Source organism: Paroedura picta, chromosome 15 (assembly GCF_049243985.1).
Source record: "Paroedura picta isolate Pp20150507F chromosome 15, Ppicta_v3.0, whole genome shotgun sequence".
Lineage (NCBI taxonomy): Eukaryota > Metazoa > Chordata > Lepidosauria > Squamata > Gekkonidae > Paroedura > Paroedura picta.
This window is the reverse complement of record NC_135383.1, coordinates 11,213,773-11,232,850: the sequence shown is the minus strand read 5'-3', so window position 1 is coordinate 11,232,850 and position 19,078 is coordinate 11,213,773. Positions and strand designations below refer to the sequence as shown.

Here is a 19,078-nt window from a genome sequence, read left to right as displayed (position 1 = left end):
CAGGGGGATGGACTAGCCCCTTCCAACTCTAGGATTCTCTGATTCTAGGGCTGTTGTGAGAATAACATAGAAGAGAGGTGACTTTAACACCCAGCTTATCATGAAACTGATTGGGTGCCCTTGGGCCAGTCGTTTCCCCTTTCCCAGCCTACCTCACAGGGTTGTTGTGAGGATAAAATGGAGAAAAATGAAGGGGGCATGGGGGGGGGAAAGGTGGGCCAAGAATGAAATAACTAAATAAAATGGAGGCCAAGGAGACCTGTGAACACTGCTCAGAGCTCCCTGGAGGAAGAGAAGAGAAGAAATGCGCTAAGTAAACCATAATTGGTTATGCAATTATAATGTTATATGTTTACAATTATCAGTTATTATTGCACGGTTATTCAAATGTTTTATAGACTGTTCCATGTATTGTTCTTATGTTATTATGTAAACCGCCCTGAGCCCCCGGGGAGGGCGGAATATAAATATAATAAATAAATAACTACAATAAGGTAAGCAAGCTTGTCGATTGCGCATGTAATTGGCCACAGGTCACTGGGCAAAGCAGAGATTGTTGTTTAGTTACCCATATGGATCCTTTCAATCGCTGCCATCCATCCCACACCAGCAGCGCACATGGTGCTTTACAATGCACCCAGAACATGGATGTTTTTCCCCTCACAAAGAATGAACAGTCTCTACTTGGCAAGGTGCACTGCAGCCGCCCCTGGAGATTCTGTGAAAGTGGTTCTTGGTTTGTGTTCATCCTGAAAGCAGATGGAGGAAGACAGGCAGGGAGAAATGTGTTCCCTCCCTGTCTCCACAGGGATGGCAACGTGGGAGGAGGCTGAGAGAAGCACCCAGCCAGGAAAGGGTTCGCACCCCTCCTCTCACCTGGGAAAGTAAATTCTTCGATTCCTGAGGGCAGCCGAGCTGACAGGCAGCCTGCCTTGCGGAACAAACAAAGGAAGGAGACCGGCTGCCAGATCTGTCCTCTGGGGCTTGCTTTTATTTTTTTCTTTTCTCCTCAAGCATGATTATAAAAATGGGCAGCAGAATGCCATCCTTAGGATTAAGGGTTATTTCTTTTAGTTCCCTCCTTCTCTGAAGCCAATTGGACTCCACAGGTACAGCGTCTGAGCTTCCAGGGGGGAAAAAACGGAGAGGTAAGAAAAATCACATCCCTCATTCAAACCGCTGAATTGCTTGCATGGAGACAGACAAGAAACGAAATGATTCCAGGGGGAGAATAAGACAGTTAACGTGCGAGAGTTCCCTTCTTTTTACAAACATTCACCTTACTTATTTCTGGGCTTCAAACTAGCAGATGCACAAAGCCAGTCCTTTTTTTTGGGGGGGGGGTCTTGTAGGCAATATTGCTAAAGCTTAAAATTACACAAGGTCTCCATTCCTGCTTCTCCCCAATGGACTTTCTCCCCTGTTCTTGATATAGGGCGTGTTCATGGTGCTTGCTACCTTGTTCCTGAAGCCAGTAGGGATGCAGGACCGCTGCTGTTTGTCTGGTCTCCTCTTAGCCAGTGGTTGTTTAGTGTGTTTTGCCCCCCTCCCCCTGCATACATGGCTTTCCCTTCCTGCCATTTCTTTGGGGATGCTGTGTACTTGTTGTTTCCCCCAGCCTTCTGGGCAGCAGATAATTGGGGAGGGTATCATTTTCAAAGCTGGCCTCCCAATACTTCACTGATGAAAACAGAGCTGGGATTGTGATTAGACCCCCCCACACCCCCACCCTCCACCATGGGACTATAGATCATTGTCCTTGTGGTCCCACCGCCACCGTGATATTGCTCAACCTCACCGAATGCCGCCTTTGTTTATTCTGCAGTGCCGATTGATGTGAAAACCTAGAAGCACACCTGTGCTTTTGGGGTGAATTTGAAAATTTGACTTGCAATGTTGTTATTCGGTAGAGTTTAAAATATAGCACCCGGATGGTTGCGGAGTTCCAGCTTCTGCGATTACACCTGGCCTTGTCCCCCTGCTTCTAAAGGCATATTCACAGCTAGCAGGGCTGAATTTTGTAGCCAGATGCACACATGTAATCGTGAGTCTGCCATTGTTTGGGGCCAGGTGCAGCTCCCCCGCTGGCTGAAAGACATGTCCATCACAGGGCTGAAAAGGAAGCAGCCGAAGACTTTTAAAGTGAAAGTGATAACCATGGATGCGGAGATGGAGCTTAGTTGTGAGGTAAGTTTGTGTGTCCCAGAAGTGAGTGGTCCAAGTTTTTCTCCAGGGCTGCAACAGATGGTGTGGCGGTTGGATTTGTGGACGCCCCCGGTTTCCTTGTGCATAGAAAACCATGGGATATCAACTGGAAAACCCAGCAATTTGGATTTGTTTGTATTCCCGGGAGACTGAACAGCATGGGAAACACCTTGGGTTCAGTAAAGGTGTCTACATAGGAGAATAAGGAGCAAATATATAATCAATCGCTGACAGCAATCAGCAATTAGACAGTCAGTTGGCTTCTCCTCTTTTCTTTACACGGTGGTTTCTCTTCTCAAGAAAGCTATGTCCCGCTCCTCCTTTACAGATTTAAACTCCGCCAACAACAACAGCCCTGTATAGTAAGCTAAGAGAGAACGACTGATCTAAGGCCACACAGAATGCAATTTTGAATCTGGTGCCATATAGAGGATGGAGCAGAGTTGTTCTCTCTTGCCCCAGAACCAATGGGATGAAATTAATTCAAAATAAATTCCGTTTAAACAGCAGGAAGAAGTTCCTGACAGTTAGAGTGATTTCTCAGTGGAACAGGCTTCCTCGGGAGGTGGTGGGTTCTCCATCTTTGGAAATTTTTAAACAGAGGCTGGATAGCCAGCTGACAGAGAAGCTGATTCTGTGAAGGCTCAAGGGGGTGGCAGGTTACAGTGGATGAGCGATAGGGATGTGAGTGTCCTGCATAGTGCAGGGGGTTGGACTAGATGACCCAGGAGGTCCTTTCCAACTCTATTATTCTATGATTCCACGATTATATGGATCTCTTTGGTCCTAGTCCCATATGCTAACCACCAGTGGGCTTTGTGCATTGGAAAATTTTGTTCCTTTCTAAAGTGTGGCTGTACAACCGCGATCAAGTTTCTCAAAACTTATTCCTTATCCTTCTGCCTTGCGATTCCAGATAAAATGGAAGGGGAAAGACTTATTCGACCAGGTCTGCCGTGCGCTGGGTCTGAGGGAAACATGGTTCTTTGGCTTGCAGTACTCTATCAAAGGGATGCTCACTTGGCTGAAGATGGATAAAAAGGTGTGGAAGCCATCCAGATTTCAGATCAACAGCATTTGCCAGACTGAAAGCAAAGGAGGGTGTGGGTCTGAGCAAGCAGGCAAACAGTGGGCCTAAAGCTACCTGTGGAGCTGGTGCCTGAGTTGGCATTAGAAAGAGCACTTATTCTGTGTCACTAAGGCCTATTATGCACGGCTGCTGAAACGGCGGCATGGAGAACAAGGAGGAGGAAGAAGTGAAGCAAACCGATTATGCACAGGACGGAACGCAACGGTGGCAAAACCCAGAGTATCCGATTATGCACACGGATACTCCGGAGCCACTTCTGGTTGCGCCCTCGTCCCAGGAAGCTCCACTTTCTTCCACATCTCGCTAACGTGGCTTTTTCGGCAGCATACATTGACTCTGCGCCCGGTTGCCGTCCGCGGTGTGCATAATTGGTGATTTTAGCCGCCGCCTTTCCACCCCAAATGTGGACTTTCCACTCCGTGCATAATGGGCCTTACACAACCCCACCTGCTCTTGGCTAATCCGATTCCTTTTTTCACCCCGAGGTTTTAGACCAGGAAATCCCCAAGGAGGATCCGGTTTGTTTTCGCTTTCTGGCTAAATTTTACCCCGAGAAAGTCGAAGAGGAACTTCTGCAGGAAATCACTCAGCACCTATTCTTCCTGCAGGTCAGAAGGTATTTCTTTCCCTTAAAGTTGGTTTTGAAGTTCAAGAAGAATTTTCTTGCTGTCCTCCTGTATTTTGGACTCCTGTTAGTTGAAAACGTGCAGCCGCGCAAACCCTTATTCCACAGAGAACGTGGGTCTTGGATGCTTCTGCCGCTTCCCCGCCATTCTCTAACTTTATACCATGAGAAATAAGTTAAAGGTCTGAATGCATCCTGAGAGCCCAAACCATTTATCCACAGTGGAGGCTGCCCATTGCAGCTCTGTACGATCTACTGTTCTAGACATGCCTCTTTCGTACCATTTGCTGCTGGTAAATCTGTGCTTCTGCATCAGACATGATTGTTCTGTTGCTCCCAGGGCAGAGCAGAGCAGAGCAGAATTAACTCCCTTTGGAGGATGCCTGCCTAGAAAGAGATGGACCTTTGTCACCACATGTTGTAAAAATGAAGTTTTTAGCGCACAACAAAGTGAGAATTTTAATTTAAGATGAAACGCTTACTATGATGATCAGAGACCTAAAAGATCCTGCCTGATCCCAAAGCTAGGGGCATTTGTGGGAGCCTAAGTTGCTGCCCCCCCCCCAAAAAAAAAACCCCTTCTCTTTATGGTCCAGGAGGAGACAACTTGTCTTCAAAACAACCAGGAAACCTCTTTTGTTGGGCAACCCAGGAAGGCCAGATTTTGCCAGTATATTCTGGATTCTGGCAGAGCTAATTCCCCTCCTTTGGCTCAGTCCATAAAATCCTGGCCTGCTTAAGCTTAGATACTTTAGTTCAGTTTCAGGTGCGCCTCTTCTGCTTCCCCGTGGAGCAGTCCCAAGCAGAAGCGGCACCTGAGGTGTGAGGAATGTGTTGGGGAAGCCCCAACCCAAACCCCAGCCCACTGCGACCTTCACAAAACTTCTGATTACCTTTCTGTTCCAGTCCGCCAATGCGTGGGAGGCTGCGGAAACCTGACACGGGCCAGGCTGGGAGGAGCCAGGCAGGGTGGCTTGATGTGCATGAGCAAAGCAGCAGACCCCATGCCAGGAAGGCAGCCGAGGGCAGATAAGCAAAGGTTGATAGACAGAGGCCGCAGGGAGTGGGCAGGCGATCTGGCTCAGGGCGTAGGGGCAAGATGATAGGCCTTGCTGGCTCGAAATCGGTGGGTTAGGTAGAAGGTAGCATGGTAGAGCATGCAGGCGCAGCGCAGGAATGCTGCAGGCCAACTCCTAGGATACAAAGCCCCGCCATGGGGGTGTTGCATGTGCCCAGTTTTGTTTTGAAATGCATCTGGAGAATTGCTGTTTGCTCTGGTAGGCAGCACTGCTATAATCAGTTATAGCCTGTTGTTGTCTCTTGCTTCCTGCAAGAGAGAATTTGCCTCCCTTGCCCTCTAAAGCCAGCATGGTCCTCCACATGCAGCCAGCTGGGTGACCTTGGGCTCGCCAAAGCAGTGATATCAAGCCTCTCTCAGCCTCACCTCCCTCACAGAGTGTCTGTTGTGGGGAGAGGAAAAGGAAGGCGACTGTAAGCCGCTTTGAGACTCCTTCGGGTAGAGAAAAGCGGCATAGAAGAAACAACTCTTCTTCTTCTAAATTTATCATTTGACAGATAGGCAGAATATAGTGGCTTCCTGGGCTCATTTCAGGACATGAGAATTGGGTAACCTGGGGGTGGGTGGGGCTGAAACCGTTTCAATGCGCAAGCAGCGGTCAACATCTAAATCATGTCTGGAAGGCACGGAGCCCCCATTGCATGCCTGGCGCAAAGTCTTGACAGCGGCCATGGGGGATTTGTACCCTGTGAACTGGCCCCAGGACTTGCTAGCCTCTTAAGAGAGATGTTAGCTAGAACTGATTTTCCAAATGGAAACTGGTGGGTTTTTTGGGGGGTTGTTTTTAAAATCTCCTTGCTGGGTATTCTTGTCGAAGTATTGGGAAGGAGGGTAAGAAAGGCCATCCTTTGGCTTTCATGTTAGTTTTAGTGGATGCACGGCTTGGCTTCCCGAGTTCAGCCTGCCTCAGCTTGTTTTGATGCCGTGGTATGCAATTAGAGGGGAATTTTTCTAGTTTCAAAAGAAGCTCAGAAAGGCGGGCGGGTTGGGGGGAGGGTAAAGAAGCCATACACTGGAGCTTGCGAGATTCCCTGACTGTCAGAATCTGAGATTTCATCTGTACTGCGAAGAGTCAGGAGCAGGGAATATGTTTCCCAATGTGTATGAATGATGATGATGAAGAAGAAGAAGGTTCTTATATGCCACTTTTCTCTACCCGAAGGAGTCTTAACAGGCAACAGGTCTTCTGCCAGGCACCCAAAGAGATGGGGGAGATAAATAGACCAACATGACCAAACATAGACCCCCCCACACACAAAGATTACAGGCCCATTCTGCTGTAAAAACACACGGAAATCCTTCAACTTGTACCCATAGCTTGCCATGTTGTCAACTTGAGTGTTGGGTCTCATACGGAAGACTTCAGTTGTTTTTTTGTGTACGTCTGATTTGGGCTCTTCCCCAGAAACCGAGGTTCCAAGCCATGGTTTGAATCTCGTTTTGCAATCCTGGTTTGTACATAATAGAACAAATCGTAGCTTGTCGATTTTATTTTCCTAATCGATTGGCTGTGGGTTCAAGACAGCGAAAAGAGTGTTTCTCCATGGGCAGGAGCAGTCTGCTGCGGAGCACCAAAGATTAACAGCTGCAGAGACCTGTTTCCTTCATTTTCCGATGGGTTTCCATCTGCAGCATCTGGTTAAGAGCCACATTGGGATGCCAACCTCCAGGTGGGACCTGAGGATCCCCTGAGATTATACCTCATCACCAGACTAAAGCGATCAATTCCCCTGGAGGAAATGGTTTCTTTGAAGGCTGGACTCTGTAGCGTTATTCCTCACCTCCCTTCCCAACCCAAATCCCACCTCTTCCCGGCTCCACCCCCAAAGTCTCCAGGCATTTCCCAACCCAGAACTGGCAACCCTAGTTGGAAAATGGGTACTAGGTGGGAATGGGCCTTTGGTTGAAATCCAGCCAGCCCGACCTGAGTTTTGTAAGAGGAGTCCAGCACTCTTACTGTGTGGGAGTCTTTTCTTAATCTTTTTTAATGTCCACGTTTCTTGAGCACGAAGCAGACTTTTAAGGGCTTGAAGGGGACATGCCGTAAACGTGCTTGGGGATCCACCTCAAGTATCCTGTTTACTGCAGAACCTTTCCGTTTTTAACCTGAAACGGTTATACGACAGGCGCCAAGATCAAGCCCAGGCATGCCTTGCTTTGTCTTCAAGTCTCAGCTTTTCCTCCTTCTTTCCCCCTTCTCTGTGCCTTAGGTTAAGAAACAAATCCTGGATGAAGAAATCTACTGTTCTCCCGAGGCTACGATTTTGTTGGCGTCTTATGCTGTTCAAGCAAAGGTGGGGTTCTAAAATTGCCGGGTTGTAAGAAAAAGAAAAGGAAAGCTCTACCTAATTATAGGGCATTAATGAACGTGTAAAAGCAGGGCTGCAGTGCACTGGAAAAGGAACAGGGACACAGGCACGGCAGTTTGCACTTGATCTCCCCCCCCCCCTAATTTTGGATTTTTGTAGTCCTTTAATGTGATTTTTCTTTTTAAAAGAGCACACCCCAATGAAGGGATCCTGACATGTTTCAGTGGAGTCTAATGAAGGAATGTCAGGGTCATTCCATTAGTTTCTTTCTGAAGGGGCTGTGGACTTCAGAGCCTAGATCTACGTTAGTAAATGTGATTCTCATTCCTGGCGAGTGTCTTTATGGAGGAATCATAGAATCATAGAGTTGGAAGGGGCCATACAGGACATCTAGTCCAACCCCCTGCTCAACGCAGGATCAGCCCCAAGCATCCTAAAGCATCCTAAAGTCTTCAAAGCATACAGTGGTAGCCATTATGTGGCTCTCCAGATGTTAATGGACTACAATTACCACGAGCCCCTGCCAGCATGCATGTCCATGGAGAGCCGCAGTTTGGCCACCCCTGGCTTAGAAGACAATGTGGTGGGAAATGTATTTTCCTGATGAATCTGCCTCCCCTGCCCCCTAAAAAAATCCCTGCGAAGGGAGAATAGATCAAAATAATATCCACACAGTTCAGCTTTTGGATCAGAGAAGCACATCATCCTGTCTCTCCAATGTACAGGTTTGGCCACTATATGCTTTTGAGCATATCTTCTTAACCATGAGGACTAGAATCTCTATTATCCTTTAAAATGAATCCAGATGCTCAGGGAGCCAAATTTTATAGGCAGTCCAAAATATTGCATTAAAGTTGCCATGCAATTCTTCTCTGTGTTGCGGGATCTCGTTTCCTGTTTCCAAGGATGTGGGTACTGTACAAGTGTAATTATCTGTTTTGCGAAAGGGCTATCCCTCCTGAAACCTCTCTCTATTACAGTACGGTGACTATGATCCTGACCTCCACAAACCGGGCTTCCTGACCCAGGAAGAGCTCTTGCCAAAGAGAGTAAGTGTCTCTAAATTCACCGTTAAGTACATCAAAGGCTTTCGAGTGGGATTCCTTGGAAGCGACTCTGCAGTTCTTCAGGGAAAGGTTTGCAATAGTAGGCCATCCCTTGCACAATGCAATTTGCCTTCCATTGCTGAGGGTGAACTAGGGGAGGGGTAGGCAACTTTTCTGGGTCAGGCCCTGAACAAAAGCCCCTATTTGTGAAGAACGAGGTGGAGTGGGGGGGGGGAGTGTAGAGAGAGTAGTGATTTACTTGGCTGTACTCTGTTAGAATCCTAGAGTAGCATCCAGAGGCTTAGTGCTTTTCCAAGGAATGTGTCATGTGGGGGGCTAGAGAGGCATCTGTGTACTCCCAAGAGGAGCAGCCTTGAGATCTGTCTGAAAGCACTCTCTTTTCTTTGTATAGGTCCTCCGTCAGTATCAAATGACACCTGACATGTGGGAAGAGAGGATAGCTGCCTGGTATGCAGGACACAGAGGTATAGCCAGGTACTGGCACACCTTTTGCTAGGATCACACAATGGGTGGTGGTGGTCCCAACTGGGCAACTGATTCCTGCAGGAAAGGACATCCTGTACCTGCTTGGTGGTCCCATAGAGGGTCATGCCTGCTGCCTACCTGGGCTGTATAGCCCTACCTGGGCTGCATTTCCCAGTCACTCTGCAGCATGGCAGGCAGCTGGGAATCTAGGAACAGAGGTGTTCTTGTTATTTTAATGCATAAGCTTGAGAATGGTGGGGCTGTAAAAATGGAACACCACTGCTTCCATCTGATGCATAAGCTTGAGAATGGTGGGGCTATAAGAATGGAACACCACTGCTTCCATCTGATGCATAAGCTTGAGAATGGTGGGGCTATAAGAATGGAACACCACTGCTTCCATCTAATGCATAAGCTTGAGAATGGTGGGGCTATAAAAATGGAACACCACTGCTTCCATCTACCCCAAGACTGTAAAGATTTTAAGAGCCAGCGTGGCGTAGTGGTTAAGAGCGGCAGACTGTAATTCTGGAGAACTGGGTTTGATTCCCCACTCCTCCACATGCAGCCAGCCCAGTGACCATGGGCTAATCACATTTATCTTAGAGCTGTTCTCACAGAGCATTGCTGTCGGAGCTCTCTCAGCCCCACCTCCCTCACAGCGCATCTGTTGTGGGGAGAGGAATGGAAAGGTGTTTGTAAGCTGCTTTGGGCCTCCTTTGGGTAGTGAAAAGCAGGATACAAAAAAATCCAACTCTTCTTCTTAAATTTCCTGGATTGGAACTTCTGTTTCCAAACACCCCTTTGGTCCTCTTCCTCCAGGTACGAAGCTGAGATGAACTATCTAAAAATCGCACAGGACTTGGAGATGTATGGGGTTAATTATTTTCCCATTGCTGTAAGTACAACCAGCTTTTCTCTTTTAACCCTGTGCACCGGTTGTGTCCAAAGCCCACTGGATTCACTATCTTTTAATATTTTAACACTGCAGACCACATGCAAAGTCTCTCTCCTCTCAGACCTCCTCAAGCCTGCCTGTTAACGTGGGCGGTGACATCACACCCAGTGATGTCACTTCTGGGGGGCGTGGCAGGAAGGCGTGGCCAGATGACACCCCTTTCTGGGGCTCCTCAAAGCCCGAAAAATTATGCCAGGGGCTCCTGCATGGTCAAAAGGTTGAAAAAGGCTGATCTAGATCTCTAGAACACGAAGAAACAGGCGGTTCTAAATAAATATCCTAACAGAAAAAGAGAGAACCCGTCCCAGACTATCAAAATAAGTTAACAATATATTTATACAATCTCTATTTTAATGATGAATGAAACAACCAGAACGAACTCTAGATTTTGTTCCATTTTCAAAGTAGACCTTTCATCGGTGGCTGTTTCCTCCTTGTATCTCCAACTGCTCCCTGCAGCAAAAGAAGAACCACACCGATTTCCTTCTCGGTGTCGATGCCAAAGGGATCCATGTGTACAGCATCAACAACCGGTTCTCTCCCAACAAGTCCTTCGAATGGAGCAGCATTCGGAACATTTCCTACAGCGAGAAAGAGGTAGGGAGGTGTGCTAAGATGGTGTCCCAGTGAGGACGCATTGCTGGGGGCAGTGGATATATGCTGCCATCGAGGGTGGTAGAGTTGGTGTCTGACAGGTGCGGCAACACCTGTGGATTTCAAACGGACTCGGGAAGGAGGATTTCCCCGTGGGCCATTTGATTTGTTGACTATAATGTGCTCCAGAGTCATCGTTTCAGGTTAGTTTATGTCGGGAAATAAAACCATAAAGCCACTCTAAAATGTACAAGCTCTTGGTAAGGTGTGTTGGCTCAACAATAGAGCAGCCGGCTCAGTGTACAGAAGGTTCCAGGTTTAATCCCCGGCATCTCCAATTAAAAGGGTCAGGTAGCAGGTGATGCGAAAGACCTTGACCTGCGTCACCCTGGAGAGCCATTGCCAGTCAGAACACCCAACGCTCACCTGCACAAACTGAGGCTGTCGTTGCACAGAGCAACTTCCTGTATTCATGAAAGGAGCCAGATCGGTTAGAAGCTCGAAGGAGGATCTCCTCAATTGGACTGGAGTCTAGTCATGGCAGAGGAAGAGCTCAACTGCTTCTTCTGTTGGATCCATTGATGGTTGGAAGCTGAGGAGCAAAGGCCTGGCTGCTTTCCATCTGGTGGCCAATTGTTGGTAAATGGAGGCCAGAAGGAGGGAGCAGCTCAGATGGAACTGGAACTTGGTGGGTGTTACGCCTTGGGACGGGACGGACAATTCTGTTTGGGTCTTTTCCCTTCCGTACCACCAGCATATCTCTTGAGGCATGTTTTCCTCTTTGCCTTTGTGATCTGTTCATCCCAAGTGGACTACGCCCTCTCTTTTCTCTCTCTCTCTCTCTCCAGTTAACAATTAAACCAATTGACAAGAAAGCCGAAGCCTTCAAGTTCTTCTCCTCACAACCCAAAGTCAATAAACTGGTGAGGGTTTTCTGTCTGCTGCTGCCCTGAGGGTGTCTTTTGTCCTGTCGGGAGGGAGTGGTATAAAAAATGCTGGGTTCCTGGTGGCCATCAAAGATGAAGTGACACATCGGAATGAGGGGCAATTGTTCTGTGGGTGTGGCCCACATCTTGGACCCGATCCAGGAGCCTGAGGGGCGAGTAATTTACCTCTGAGCCTTTGTTCACCTGTCGGTGAAATATGAATAATTCTGTCCCTGAAAGAAATAGGTAATAGGAGTTTTTCTTTCTCGGAGTGATGCAATAGCTATGAATGGAATTCCAAGGAAGAGAGTCAAGGTTAATTTTTTTTTAAATTGTATTTCTCCTGATTTTGATAAAACCTAGTTCTGTGTGTGAGATTGAGCAAAACCGATAAAACCAAGGCGAGAGTCTCATATGAAACAAACAATGAAAATATATTTGCAAATACAGGGAGATTGCAGCAACGGGGCTGAGATAACGATTATCCCAGCAAGGTTGGCAGACATCTTAAATAACTTCCTTTTCTTGTTACTTTGCAATTCACACATGCCTATTGGTCCACGCATCTTTATGAAGTAACTTTGGCACCATTTGATTGGCCGAGTTCTCAGGGCCACCCTAATGGTCTGGGTTACCTCTCTCACAAGAAGGTATTGTTGCAGAGTGCAGAATCTCCTAAAGATAGCCCCTTGGTACATTCCCAGACCTGCAACATTTCATCCTCGAAGGCCGTAATGCAACCTACTATAAACTCCCTCTTGTTTTCGTTATCTTGCATATGGAATTTAGGCAGAAGTGCCTCCCTCATTCCTTCTGGGATACCTTCTGGCATCCATATGAAACTTTGAACTACCTGCTCTTCATCCTTATAAGATTTCACTCAGTCTGTTTTCTAGGGTCCCACATTTGGGAGCATTGCATCCCAAGGGCTTGGGGCGACTTGTGTAATCACACAACTCCCTGTTACTGAGGTTCGGCCCAGGCTTCTCTATTTCCCGCAGACACCAGGAAACCAGTTTGAACAAAGCAATCTTTCTCTTTTCTAGATTAGACTTTGGTGAGTCCCTTGGGGAAAGGAATTCTAGAGCAGAGGGGCAGCTGGCAGAAATACCCATCTGCATGTCTGACGGAAAGACAGTCATATTAGGGAAAGTGGGAGGCGGCAGGAAAAGAGGGAAGACCCAACATGAGTGGAAGACACAGCCCTGAGGTTGCAAGGCTTGAGCAAGGCTGCTAATGGTAGAATGTTTCAGGGGCCATTAATTCATAACTCAGAGATGACTTCCGATAGGCATGGTAGTGGTCTTTTGGGGGTAGACTGCCCTGAGCACTTCCGGGCTTTGTTAGGGCCTCTCCAGCACCTCTAACTGTCTGCAAAACATCAGGGGCCACCAGAGGAACGGGATGTCCATGAACTTTGTGTCCCGGAAACACCTGTGTGCCTTCTGCCAGCCCAGATCACTCCTGTTTTCTTCTTTCTGCAGATCATGCAGCTTTTCATTGGAAACCACGACTTGTTCATGAGGAGGAGGAGAGTAGACCCCATTGAGATCCAGCAAATGAAAGCTCAAGCCAGGGAAGAGAAGGCTAGGAAGAAGGTGACCCTTTTTGTATGTGTGTGTGTGTGTCGGGCGGGTGGTGGTAGTGGTGAATTGGCTCCACAACTGCTGTAAATGCTTTTCTGGTTACTAAGCTCTTCCTCAGCCTGCAGTCTTGTAAATAGCGGGTTCCCGCAGGCTTATCGCTAGTCCCTTAGCTGAAGTGAGCGAGGATGGCTGCAAATGGGACATGGCCAAAACCGCTCACCTATGAACCTTCATGCTTAAACTGGGCTGCCACTCCTTGGCTAGGCCTAACTAGTGAACGTTCCAATTTTGCAGATGGAGCACCAGCGCCTCGCCAGGGAGAAGCAGCTGCGTGAGGAGGCCGAGCGAGCCAAGGAGGAGCTGGAAAGGCGCCTGTTTGAGATGGAAGACGAAGCCAGGCAAGCCAACGAAGCCCTGGTGAGCCCTACTGGAGCTGGGCAGCGGGGGCTGCCATGGTGATCCTACTGGCTATTCAGTTAGCTGGTTGCCATCTATGGAAGGCCGCAGCCTTAAAAAGGCACTAGGGTTGCCAGCTGCCACGATAGTACAATTTCCTGGAAGAAGAAGAAGAAGAGTTGGTTCTTATATGCCGCTTTTCCCTACCCGAAGGAGGCTCAAAGCGGCTTACAGTCGCCTTCCCATTCCTCTCCCCACAACAGACACCCTGTGGGGTGGGTGAGGCTGAGAGAGCCCTGATATCACTGCCCGGTCAGAGCAGCTTTATCAGTGCCGTGGCGAGCCCAAGGTCACCCAGCTGGCTGCATGTGGGGGAGTGCAGAATCGAACCCGGCATGCCAGATTAGAAGTCCGCACTCCTAACCACTACACCAAACTGGCTCTCCAGATCTGGAGATCTGAATTGCAACAGATCTCCAGATGTCAGAGTTCCCTGGGAGAAAAAGGTAGCCTTGGATGGTGGACTTGTTGGCATATATGCCCCACTGAGATGCATCCTCTCCCCCACACTCCATCCCAAATCTTCATGAATTTTGTAAGCCGGAGTTGGCAATCCTGCCTCGAAGCCAAAATCTGCAAAAAGTTTTTTTTTTAATTTAAAATAAAAATTCCAAAATATCAAAGATGTTGAAAGCATTAACAAAAAATCTCAGAATTGGTTTAGGCCAGTGGTGGCCAAACTGTGGCTCTCCGGAAGTCCGTGGACTACATTTCCCACAACCCCCTGCCAGCATCTGGCAAGGGTTGATGGGAAATGTAGTCCACAGACTTCTGGACAGCCACAGTTTGGCCATCCCTGGTTTAGGCACTCTTAGGACGCCATTGTCCCATTCTAATCCCTCTTCAGCGCCGTTCCGAGGCCGCCGCGGAGCTGTTGGCAGAGAAGGCCCAAATCGCTGAGGACGAGGCGAAACTGCTGGCGCAGAACGCCGCCGAGGCTGAACAGGAACGCCAAAGGCTGGAGCTGGCGGCTCGGAAGACCAAGGAGGAGAAGCGCCTGATGGAGCACAAGATGCGGGAGGCTGAGATCATCGCCATGCAGCTGGTGAAAGAGTCGGACCGCAGGTCATGTGACTACCGCGCAGGGGGCTTAGCAGGCAGCGGGGCTCTGTGTAAAAGCTCTCGAAAAAATGAAAAAGCAGGATGTGAGTGTTTGGGGGGAAGCTGCCTGATGGGTTGCTCAGTCCAGAAAAGGTAGGTAATAACAGGGTTCCCATCTGCGCGCTTTATGGCAGGAAACCTCCAGGTAATCATGGCGCCTGCCCACTAATGCTGATCTGATTGATGGGTGGAAAATAGGGCCAAGCAGATGGATCATCCAGGGGAGAAAAATTAAACAGAAAAATAAGGCCCCATCTACTTATAGGGGCGTTCTAACCATAGAGCTCCCAGCAATTCCTAAGCTGCCTGCCGTTCTCCTGACACAGTGATGACTGTAGCATTCCATCTAGCCTTAACCTTTTTAAAGAAAGACATTTGGTTCTGTACTGAGTCATATTTGGCTCTGGCCCTGGAATCACAGATCCCTGGTCTAAGAAGTGCTTGTGCATTTTGTCGGCAAGGGACTGTATGTTCATGGCAGTGGCTTGGTTTGGCAGGGCCAAAGAAACTGAGCATTTGAAGCAGGACCTCCAGGAAGCCAGGGAAGCTGAAGAAAAGGTCAAGCTGAAACTCCTGGACGTCAACAAGCTCCCAGTAAGTCTGCAGCACGCCTACACCAGAAAAGTGGACCGGCTTCAAGTCTGCTTCTAGACTTTCAAACCCTGAGAAATAAATTCCACCGGGAGAAGCCAGATTAGTCTGTTGCGGTAAAATAATAACTAATAATGCCAGCTCTGGCTAGCCGGGTTTGATTTCCCATTCCCCCACATACAGCCAGCTGGGTGATCTTGGGCCCCGCCCCAGCACTGTTCTGACCGAGCAGTGATATCAGGGCTCTCTCAGCCTTGTCGACCTTACAGACTGTCTGTTGTGGGGTGAGGAAAGGGAAGGCGATTGTAAGCTGCTTTGAGACTCCTTCTGGTGGAGAAAAGCAGCACAGAAGAACCAACTCTTCTTCATTCAAGGAGAGAACTAAAGATATCCAACTTAGCCTTTAGTTACGTGATAACAGACACAATATACCATGGGGTTCTTCTGTTTTAGGCTTGCTTTTTATAGGTTGATTGTTGCGGTGATTTATTGTTTTTTGATACTGGTTTTTCATTCTTGATTGTGAAGTTCTCTGAGAGAACTTGCCCCACCCCCCTTTATCTGAACAGCAGTATGTAAAAGCCAAAAACAAATAACGGTTTCCTTTTCTCCCTGTTTCTCTCTGCATGCCGCCAAGTGCCCCCCATCTTTCTTGGCTGACACCAGAGATGCCAGCGCTGACAAAGGAGGTGTGAAGTCGGATTTAAGAGACATCGACTTGAAGAGGCTCTCCTTGGAAATCGAAAGGGAGAGGTAGGACTGTCCTTTAGAACAGTGGTCCCCAACCTTTTTATTACTGGGGACCGGTCAACGCTTGACAATTTTACTGAGGCCCAGGGGGGGGTAGTCTTTTGCTGAGGGACATTGCTGCTGCCACCTGAGCCCCTGCTCCACTTGCTTTCCCGCCGGCAACCCTGTCTTCCCACCACCCGCTGGGGGGCACTGCCAGCAGCAGCTGCGCAGTGCCATGCCGAGGGGGAGCCCCAGCCATGGCAGCTGCTGGAGAACACCAAAGGTGAGCCAGTGGCAGAGTGGCAGGGCAGCCCCCAAGGCAGCAGCTGGGGAGGACAAGGAGGAGCCGCGGCCCGGTACCAACTGATCTACGGACAGGTACCGGTCCCTGGACCGGGGGTTGGGGACCACTGCTTTAGAAGCAGCAGGAGGAGCTCAAGACCATGCAATGGAGGGAAAACAGAAACTAGCCATCATTAACATAAGCCGCAATTTGTTACGATGTCTAAACTGAGCCAGTATTTTAGGATGCCAACCCCCTTCATACCAATTTCGATGTCTGCGTGCAGCATACCTGATGATGGATAGGGTAGCCTTGATTTTTGTATTCTCTCCTTAGTTTCTCCTCTGTGCCCAACAGGTTAGATTACCTTGATAAGAGCCGGAAGTTTGAAGATCGGCTGAAAGAACTCAAGTCGGAAATCCACGCTCTGAAACTCGAAGAGAAACAGGCTGGGTTTCTCTCCCGCTGGAATGAATTGCTTGGATCCTTGGACCGTTCGTCACGGAAAACGTACAAGGTTTAAATGCAGCTGTGCTAACTGATTTATTTAATTTTTATAAGTATAAAGATACATCAATAAAGTATAAAAACAATCGATACTGGATCAGACCATGGGCCCATCTAATCTAGCGCTCTGCCTTCAACAGTGGCCAGTCAGATGCCCCTAGGACTCCCCTGGAATTAGGGGCAACAGTATTGACGTTCCCATTGCACGAAGAGTCCTTAGTGCCTTCAGAAAACTACAGTTCCCAGGAATCTTTGGGGGAGAGGGAAATGAAGCCATGACAGTTAAAGTGGCTTCATACCAGTTCAGGTTTGTGGTGTGGGTGCATGTTGCTAACTTCTGGCTGATGTGTTCTTTCAAGACTCCTTTGCTGATTGAAACCTTTGAGGCGGACACTCTAGGAGGCCTTCAGCAGCCATCCTTGACGCATCTGTTGAACACAGAGGACAACACCCTACTTGGAACTTCGATAGACCCACCTTCCCTTCGGACTGATCAACTGGTCGCTGGAAACGCCGGGACAGGAACCAGAAAGCAAATTAAGGTAATTGATTTTTTGATAATCCCAAATCAGTAGAATGACCTAATCACAAATCAGTGACTCAGGCTAGGGAATCTAGCACTGGCCCCAGACCAAATAACATCTCTATCTCCCCTCCATCAAATTTAAAGTTCAGATGAATTTATTAGGTAGTATTCATAATTTTGGCATGATAACGTAAGGAATAGGGTTCCTTTTTGCATTTTGTGAGTTATTATAATGCCTTGTTATCTACTGTAGTTACATCATAAAAGCCAGCAAATTCTTGTGGCTTCAGAATTTCCAGAGAGTGCACATCTCATCGCCTGTGACTTTTGGAAGATATTTCTATTGTCTCGGTTCTCAAACCAGGAAATAACTTCCTTCTCCTTCAGCTTGATTTTTTTTTCCTATGCAGGTTCAGCAACATAAAACAGATGTGATCTACATTTGAAGACCTGGTGGTTTCTCAAGAGGCTGGACTCAGAACAAACCACCATTGATGTGACAAAACGAAAAGGTTTCTTTTGCCCAAGCTGCCGTCATCCCCATAGAAGTCTTCACAGAAGGCTAAAGTGGAGCAGGTGTAATGGCCCTGGAACGGCTCCTCTGATCTGACCCACTTTGCAGTTTGAACAGTGATGTTATGTGATATATTTACAGGAGGTGGTGGTTTTTGTGTGTGTGTGTATGCCAGTCACAAAACGGTGTGCATTTAAGTGTGTGCGTTCCAATTAAGAACATTCTTGCTAACTGGAAGATTTCTCAAGAGACGCAAATAGCTCTGTACATTGTGGTCCCAATCTGGCCAAATTTAGTGTTGTTTAAGTCCCAATGAAGCAAATCAGCTGCCCCATCACCTTGTTGTAACAGAGCACTACTGGGTCCTGTAAGTCAGGGGTAGTCAACCTGTGCCAGCAAACGCTGGCAGGGGCTCATGGGAATTGTAGTCCATGCACATCTGGAGGACCACAGGTTGACTACCCCTGCTGTAAGTTTCAAGATGTGTGTGGTGGTTGTTGTTTTTCTTAACAAAAAGAGGTTATGTTTGCTAAGATACATGTTTGTAAATAATCCTGCTGTTTATTACAAAATGTTTTAAAATAAAAGTTTATATATTTGACTTGAGTGAGTTTTAAAGTGACAACATTGAAAATGCTGGCTCAGATTACTAAACTCAACAGAGCAACACTTGCATGGAATCCATAATGCCAAGTTAACAACATGTCTCCTTTACTAGACGTGTAGCCCACCTTACAACAGGGGCTTAAGGCTCGTACCTCATCACAAAGTTAAGTGGCTGCAGGATCAGCATGGTTGAGTTGGATGTCAGTATTTAAATACATGAAATTCATGCTGCTTATATTACTTTTAAAAAACCCAAAAGGACTGTAGTCCCTTATCTGTCAACCGGTCATTTTGTATCTGCAAACAGGAAAATGGCTGCGTGGAGCCTGAAGTAGGCCTGGCCGAGCTAACAAGACCAAAATGAATTGCATCCTAATTTGTTTCTGTGTACCTGTTTCTCAACAGTGTCCTGGTTCCCCGGATCAATTGGTGGCCGTGGGAAGGTGGGAAAATTTCAGGCCGGGGCCGCATCCAACCCTACCGGGAGATTACGGCCAAATGTATCATCTCCTGATTCTACTATGGAGTAGAAGGTTCCCTTCTATTAAGAACACTCCATGATTAGAAAGCAAGACAGGAGAGACATCCTTTCTTCTGGCTGGGTTAGTTTCCTATTTGCCAGATTTCTTTTAATAGAAGAAAAATGCAAACTTGGATTCTAGTGGGGGGGGGAGGGGTGTCCAGCCCATTCTTCATCACTGTACCAGAACATCACTAGGGGAGAAGATATAGAACTGATTAGCACTGCATAGTTCTCTCTAGTAAAACACAGGTTACTGAGAAATCCTTGCTTAAGGAGCCAAGCAAGGCCTGACAAGAAATATTCTTGCATCTTGCTGTAACGCAGACCTTTTTCATC

General features: G+C 47.8%; 1 protein-coding gene and 1 long non-coding RNA gene across 3 annotated transcripts; one reads left to right on the top strand and one right to left on the bottom strand.

Moving 5' to 3' along the window:
• Positions 1-675: 675 nt before the first annotated feature.
• LOC143824942 (merlin-like) lies at positions 676-18,214 on the top strand. 2 transcript variants are annotated; one of them, XM_077312805.1, is made up of 18 exons: positions 676-1,148; positions 2,071-2,187; positions 3,122-3,247; positions 3,781-3,903; positions 7,209-7,292; positions 8,288-8,356; positions 8,766-8,848; positions 9,662-9,737; positions 10,257-10,394; positions 11,240-11,314; positions 12,802-12,915; positions 13,198-13,320; positions 14,207-14,424; positions 14,958-15,054; positions 15,689-15,804; positions 16,424-16,583; positions 16,933-17,115; positions 17,510-18,214. In XM_077312805.1, the coding sequence occupies exons 2-18, from the start codon at positions 2,098-2,100 to the stop codon at positions 17,543-17,545; spliced, it is 1,911 nt and encodes a 636-aa protein (XP_077168920.1). In that variant the 5' UTR covers positions 676-1,148; positions 2,071-2,097; the 3' UTR covers positions 17,546-18,214. The 2 variants fall into 2 exon arrangements, with proteins under 2 accessions (XP_077168920.1, XP_077168919.1); XM_077312804.1 differs by having other exon boundaries at positions 14,958-15,055; positions 15,681-15,804.
• LOC143824945 (uncharacterized) lies at positions 10,115-11,230 on the bottom strand. Its single transcript, XR_013226916.1, has 2 exons — positions 10,818-11,230; positions 10,115-10,378 (listed from the first exon to the last, which is right to left on the bottom strand). It is a non-coding gene; the product is annotated as an uncharacterized LOC143824945 (long non-coding RNA).
• Positions 18,215-19,078: the final 864 nt, after the last annotated feature.

Coding starts and splice junctions, on each gene's coding strand:
- LOC143824942 (XM_077312804.1), top strand. CDS start 2,098: ATGTCCATCACAGGGCTGAAAAGGAAGCAGCCGAAGACTTTTAAAGTG. Junction 8,357..8,765: donor AAGAGCTCTTGCCAAAGAGA/GTAAGTGTCTCT, acceptor TTCTTTGTATAG/GTCCTCCGTCAGTATCAAAT. Junction 8,849..9,661: donor GGACACAGAGGTATAGCCAG/GTACTGGCACAC, acceptor CTCTTCCTCCAG/GTACGAAGCTGAGATGAACT.